The sequence below is a fragment of the Aptenodytes forsteri genome, unplaced genomic scaffold, assembly GCF_000699145.1.
Source record: "Aptenodytes forsteri isolate BGI_AS27 unplaced genomic scaffold, ASM69914v1 Scaffold241, whole genome shotgun sequence".
In the NCBI taxonomy this organism is placed as follows: domain Eukaryota; kingdom Metazoa; phylum Chordata; class Aves; order Sphenisciformes; family Spheniscidae; genus Aptenodytes; species Aptenodytes forsteri.
In genome coordinates, this window is record NW_008795252.1 from 4888871 (window position 1) to 4896239 (window position 7369).

General features: G+C 40.4%; 1 protein-coding gene across 1 annotated transcript in view; it reads left to right on the top strand.

Annotated features, from left to right (window-relative positions):
* Positions 1–2951: 2951 nt before the first annotated feature.
* PIK3C2G (phosphatidylinositol-4-phosphate 3-kinase catalytic subunit type 2 gamma) overlaps positions 2952–7369 on the top strand; it is a 219113-nt gene continuing 214695 nt past the window's right edge. The window contains exon 1 of the mRNA XM_019471996.1: positions 2952–3611. Coding sequence (XP_019327541.1) covers positions 2952–3611 — 660 coding nt within the window. The remainder of the gene's footprint in view (positions 3612–7369) is intronic.

Consider the following 7369-nt stretch of genomic DNA (forward strand, 5'->3'; position numbering starts at 1 on the left):
CTGTGGTCCGGGCTGGGAGAGGGAGCCCGCTACATCGTGCAGACTTCTCGTTACTCATGTGGACTTCCCAGCCCACTGAGGAGAACAGGGCAGCAGAATGCACAGACCTGCCTTTGGCACTATAGCTAAACTGCCTGCTTTTAAAGACCACGGGGAAAGCAATGCTTCTCCTGAACAGTATGGAGAGTGCAGGAGATAAGCATTCATATGCAGATAGATGGGGGTGGGCGAGCTGTGTGTGTGTGTGAATATTTGTCTGAGAAATGTGGGATGTTACCCATAAAAGCCTTAGTGGTGTTAAAAGCACTGTGTTAGCTTTTAGACATTTACGTATCATTATAAACAGAATTTGTTTGAAATGTAAAGAAAATATTTTAGAAACAGTTGAAAGGGTGTAAAAGGTATTGTATTTTCTGTGCCTTTATAATAGTCTTCCAGGTAGCCAAACTTTATTAAGGAAGGTGGGTCTGGAGGGGAGACGACATTCTTTTATCTTTTCTTTTTCCTGAAACATTCCAATTTTCAAGAAAGGGGGAGGAGTTATCTTTCCTGATTTAATAGATATATCCTTTTCTTTCTTGTTTTGTTTCTTTTATTCACCTGCTGTAGAAATGATAAACAGAGGAAGTTGTAAATGAGGACAATTTAATAAAAAAAAAAAAAATTATTGCTGTGCTTATTTAGTTTTCTGCAAAAAAGGGTATCATAGAATCATAGAATAGTTTGGGTTGGAAGACCTCTAAAGGTCATCTAATCCAACCCCCCTGCCATGGGCAGGGACATCTTCAACTAGATCAGGTTGCTCAGAGCCCCGTCCAACCTGACCTTGAATGTTTCCAGGGATGGGGCATCCACCACCTCTCTCGGCAACCTGTTCCAGTGCTTCACCACCCTCAGCATAAAAAATGTCTTCCTTACATTTAGTCTAAATCTACCCTAGTAGATTGCCACCATCTTTTTTATAAGCCCCCTTTAAGTACTGAGAGGCTGCAGTAAGGTGTCCCCAAAGCCTTCTCTTCTCCAGGCTGAACAACCCCAACTCTCTCAGCCTTTCTTCATAGGAGAGGTGTTCCATCCCCCTGATTGTTTTTGTGGCACTCTTCTGGAGCTGCTCCAACAGGTCCGTGTCTTTCTTATGCTGAGGGCTCCAGAGCTGGACGCAGTACTCCAGGTGGGGTCTCACCAGAGCGGAGTAGAGGGGCAGAATCACCTCCCTCGACCAGCTGGCCACACTTCTTTGGATGCAGCCCAGGATACAATTGGCCTTCTGGGCTGCGAGCACACATTGCTGGCTCACATCCAGCTTTTCATCCACCAGTACCCCCAGTTAAGTCATCTTAATCTAAAAACATAGTGAACTTCAGGATTCACTCAGAGAAAGGTGCAGAGACTTGAAGTTCATGCTTAGATCACCATTCAAAGTGGTATGCATTGTTTTGGTTATCTGGCTTAGTGTAACTTCATAAATGCTTTTTTTTTTTTCCTCAGCATAGTTAAAGCAAACCAAAGCACGCAACACATGGAATCACTAAGTTGGGTGCTTGAAGGAGTAGTTCAGCCTCTAACTTGAGATTTCATTTCAGCCTATTTAACTTTCATTTCTCTTCTCATTCCTCACTGTGGGTGACGGGAGCCTATGTCACCTAGAGTTTGACTTCAAATAAAACAAAAATAAATAAAGTTGTGATGAATACCTTCTGTTGTAATATAGATTTTCATTGCAAGGCGCTATTATCTAAGCTAATACAGTATAGATCTTGGGGACATATTGGAAAAGCTATTTGTGGAGCTAAGCTTTAGCAATTTCTGAGCACACTTTTCATCTCGGTAGCTTTTTTTCCTGCTAGGGAATACATTTTTTTTAATTGGATTATTAAATCAGATGTTTCTATTTCTTTTACATGATAAAGTACCCAGCACAACTGTGTACTTTATGTGGTATTGCTATTCCATGTCATTTGTGTTTTTAGGCTACATCTGTATCAGTAAATGAAACAGGACAAGGCCTTGAGGGCAAGTGGCCCAGAACAGATTTTGGTTTTAGAGCTAAGCTCTCTTCCTAAAAAATATACCCTCATGCCTACTGACAGCAGTCTCTAGTACATGCTGCCCATCTGAACCACAGGACTGCTTGGCACATGCCAAAATCATATCCAGAAGTTTGCTAGTAAGAGCATGAATGATGGTGAGCTGCTGCAGAAGCTCATGCCCTTGCCTGTTAATTTGCTAAAAAAGATGCAACCTCAGGCTCTGAAGACGTATATCTGTTTTGAAAAACAAAGAACCCAAAAAGGCTGAAATTTATTTTATATTTGTTTTCCTTTACATAGTCCATATCCAGGCTTTTGGGGTGTAGTGTTTTGAATATTAATTGGAGATCCATGTCTTCTATGTTCTTTGACTTAACTTTTCTTGACCTGATTACACTAGGATAAAAAGTGGTAGAATGTGAAGAAATTTGAGGCACAAAAAAAGAGGAACATATGAATGAAACGGCTGTTAAAGCAACCATTAATACTTTCCTACCTGCTTGTTTTAGATTTCTGCATTTTGTGTTATACAAGTGTAAAATAATGGAAATAGTACGGAGATTTTCTTTAATATTTGTCAGAATTAGTACTTTAGTATTTAGATCAGTTGTTTCAGGCATCCTGTTGCTATTGTTTAGGAGTCCAGGATAATAATAATAATTTAATAATAATAAATATGTCTGGAAATAAGGATCAAGCTCCAGATTAAGAAAATATTTCTACCCTGTGGAGAAAGCTCTAAAGCAAAAAAAAGACCAAAGAAGTGTACTGCTTTCATTATAGTAGATATTTTTGGGGTTAACTTTTATTCTGTTCTTGGTTTCAGTGGATATGTAGCTCCAGTTCCAAATATTACTCTTGACCTTGGAACTATTGTAAGACTTCCCTGAGGATTAATAAGACCGAAGAGAAGAATCAGCCATGGCATACTTCGGGATGGTGCCTTTCTCACACAATGAATTTTATGAAGGACAGGCTGGAGACCAAGCATCTTACCCAATGTACCATTCTGGTTCTGCTGGAGAGGTCTGTCTAGGATTTGATCGAATAGTTGATGAAGTCAACAATGAATTTTTTTTTTATGGTTCATCACATCCACATCACCATGAAGAAATTTTTTTCCCATCAGACGTCTTTGGTCTGAATGTGCCTGACCAGCAGTTTTGTCGTCAGCCTCTAGTTGCTCATGGTGAACTTCGCCCTGGAAATCCTATCTCTCACTGGCAACAAGGCACAGTGTCACCAACGGTTGGCTTCAGATCTTTTTTACTATCTGATTACAGAAACTTCTCTCTGGTGGATCCCTACCCCTACGGTCAAGAGAGAGAAATCTATGGAGGGAATAGTATAACTCCAGTCACAAATGTGTTTGATTCAAATGTGGAAAGAGGCGACACAAATCTGAGTTTTCAGGTAGGCTTTGACAATGTAGACGCTCGATGTCCCATTTTCTTCGGCAACTATCCATTTGGGCAAGAAGTGAGAGATGAAAGTGGAAATGAGGAAGCTTGTTTAACCGACACTTCCAGAAGTTTCGGCGTAGGACCTACCTGGCCCAGTAGCTCTGGGCATGACAGAGAGGTATTTAAATTGTCTCATATTAACAGTGCTTAAAGTTCTTTATTCTTGTTTGTGTCCTTACACTTTGTGTATTCACTCACACTGATGCAACATGGATTAGAAGCACTTGATTTAAAGACCTGATGAAAAAGAAAACATTTATGCCTTGGGGGAAACAAAAGCTTTTGCTCCTGTAGAGAGTTTTTGTCATGTGTCTTACAATTCAGCTGGCCAAAAGCAACTGAGAGACTTATTATTCACTTCTTATTTGGTCTTTACTACTTCCAAAGATAGAGATGCATGGAAGTGTTGGGTATATTTTCCAATAATTGTGTAACTTGATTTCTTGGCAGTCAGAATTTTCGACAGTATTTTTGTATCTTTACAAGGAGGATGCCCTCAAACAAACAGTACACGATTAGTTAAGCGACTTTTTTACAGTATGAAAACCTCTGAGCATCCTCTTCCTTTGATTCTAATATCAGAAGAGAACCCAGCAGACTATAAAAAATGATTTCTGAAGGGAAGGTGCCTACTCTGGCTAGCTAATGAGGACTTTATACTGGCAGAATCTATGTCCTACCTGTTTCATGTTTTAAGCAACTTAAAATGTCAACAGATTTCTGCAATCTACCTATTAAAAAGATTTCATTTTAAAGTAATAGGGCCAGTTCCTCACCTAGTACAAAATCATAGAATCATAGAATCATTAAGGTTGGAAAAGACCTCTAAGATCATCGAGTCCAACCGTCAACCCAACACCACCATGCCCACTAAACCATGTCCCTAAGCGCCTCATCTACACGTCTTTAAAATACTTCCAGGGATGGGGACTCAACCACTTCCCTGGGCAGCCTGGTCCAATGTTTAACCACTCTTTCAGTGAAAATGAAGTATCTCCATTGACTCTAATGGAAACTTGCCATTTTACACCAGAACAGAATCTAGATTATGGTCTAGAATGCTCCAGTAGGCTCACTTTATGGCTCATTGAACCATAAAACTACCACAGAGGAGTAAGTACAGAAGTGTAGAGTAAGATGTGTTTGAAAGAGATAAGATAAATCTGTATGGTCTGATATGAAACCTGAGATTCAAAATAATAATACATTATACTGAATCTGTTTTTCTGTTGAGCCAGATTATTGTCTCCCTGTCTAATGTGGCTGGCATATCCTGATCCTGAGAGATAAGACACACCATGTCCTGCCTTCACCATGTTCCGCATGCACTTACGCATGCATGTATAATTATTTTCTAAAAATAGATGTATATACTCTAACTGTGGAAGCTGGATCCTATGACATACACTCTGTCTTTAGCTGTCTTTTTGAAGCAAGTACTTTATCTTTTTTCGTCCTTCTTTCATTAGGTGTTCATAGCTCCATTCGTGGCTTTGCTGTTTTTAATAATGATGTCTTATGGGATTCCCGTAAGACACTCTCTGATGTTATATCTCTCCTCATTTTCCTTCTTTCAAAATCCTGACATAGAGAAGGAAAAAGAAAATGATAAATTCTCCCTTTCCTCTAGTCCTTGTTAGCATTCTGAATCGTTATAGGAATCCTGAAATAGCCTACAGGATACCTCTGCACTGTGAATATTAAAAGTCAGTTTAGGTTCACCTTCTGCTTTTAACTCCCAGTGATCATAGTATCATAAAGCAAAGGGGAAGAGACACTTGATTGACTTGTTCCTATGTATGTGAATAGGGAGAACTATAGAAGTAAACATATGCAGAACCAAACAGATGGGGAGGCGGGGGGAGTATATCTGAGGACAGGAACTCTTAAGACTAATCCTGAGCACCACATTTTGGAAGTTCAGTGATGAATACAGAAGAGGCGAGGACAAATAGGTGGAGGGACAAAAGGTTGTTGTTGCTTTTTACTTATGATAGGAAAACTGAAGTATGCTGACATCATGATGAAAAGAATGAGGTTTCTCATGAGAAAAGCAGAAAATAGTGGGATGCAAATGAGCAGGAGGAGATTAAATTGTGATATGGGAAGAAGAGGTGCTAGAGAAAGCAGGCATATAAGAACAGGCACAAACGCTTCTGTGACGGAGGAGGGGAGAATTATAGGGGAGGCAAGAGAAGAGATGAGTGAGTCAAGGGCGACTACAATCGAATGTGTGGGAGGATTTGATCAAGTCAGGGAAGTATTCGAGCTCTTTAGCTAGAAGTGGAAGAAATGGGAGAGAAGAGAGAATTGATTTGTAGCAGAAAAATCAGTGTGGTCACAGGAATTCCTTCAGGGAGAAACAGCCATGTCAGGACAGGAAGAGAGCCAAGGCAAGGGGCTGGCAACTGAACCTTGAGATGGTAAGAAAGGGAAAATGAGAATGAAAGAAAGTTGAGAGAGGGAAGGGTAAAAAAAGCCTGTGGAGAAGTAACTCACTGCTACGGGGCTGGCAGTTTTGGAAAAGATAAGAAGGGCTGCGGGGTGACAGGCTGTCAGAATGGTTGGAAAAGTGGAGCACCACAGCAAAAGAAAGACAACGAGCAGAGATTGGATTGGTGAGGTCCAGTATGAATAAATGATACATCTGAGTAGTAGGAGATGAGAACCAGGACTGCAGACAGAATGAAATGGAAAGGATGCTGAAACATGGAGATTAGCATTGAGATAGGTCATAGGTATGCAAGATGAAATACTCACATAGCTGAAATCATACTGTCATTCTGATCCTTAGCTTTTGGATGCAGTTGTATGGCCCTAGGCTTTATTTAATGCGTGCTAATCAAAATATGTCCAGTATAATAAAGGAAGCGTTGATTTTCTCTGGCCTTGTCATCACCAAGTCAGATATTCAAAAATACTAAAGAAACTGTCTTCATAACATCCCTGTGAAAAGAGATTGTATTTTCTTTGTATTAGAAAGAAAACTGAAATACAACCTAAAAAATATCCCATAGATCTGGCTGCTCTATTTATGATATTTAGGACCTAGTGTTTTCAGAATAACTAGCAAGACTCACTTCTTCACCCAAGCCCAATCATCAGACCAAACTTCATGATTTCAGTCTGGGTGCTCCAGAAATGAGAAATACACAATTCATGTTCATATTTGGGAAGGATGGTTCAGGTGACTTGATTAGCATAATGTGAGAAATCTGTGAATGAGAAGATAGATTCCAGTCATCCAGGGATGCACTCTGTTACTTTATCCCTGTTGTCATCAGTTCGCTCCATAGGCAATTCTTTGTCTCATTCACCGCACACTTTCAGATATTTGCAATGAGTGGAGACTGGAGTCCTATGTCAAAGTTTCTGGACACCTGAAAAGAGAAATAACAAAACTAAATCTCTCATCCACGTGATTCACCAAAGGAGTTGGAACTACATATCTACTACGTACACCTCTGCTACCAGAACTAATGTGAGTTAGTTAGCAATGGTATGTTAATTCCCTCTGTGTAGACTATTACTAGTTTCTATTACATAGCCAGAAGGGATCAAAAGGGACTTCAGGGCAGACTATTACTTTTCTATTACATAGCCAGAAGGGATCAAAAGGGACTTCAGGGCACTGGGGCGACTGGTTGTGATCGGGAGCACAGTTAGTGTTTTCCTCAATCCCTACAATATGGCAGGGAAGAATACTGAAAGGAACAGGAAAACACACCTGATCAACACGTGGCTCAGGGGCTGGTGCCATTGGTGGAATTTTGGCTTTTTTGATCATGGGGAGGTTTACACGGCACCGGGCCTGCTGGCGACAGATGGAGTTCAGCTGTCTCACAGGGGGAAGAGGATTCTTGCTCATGAATTGGC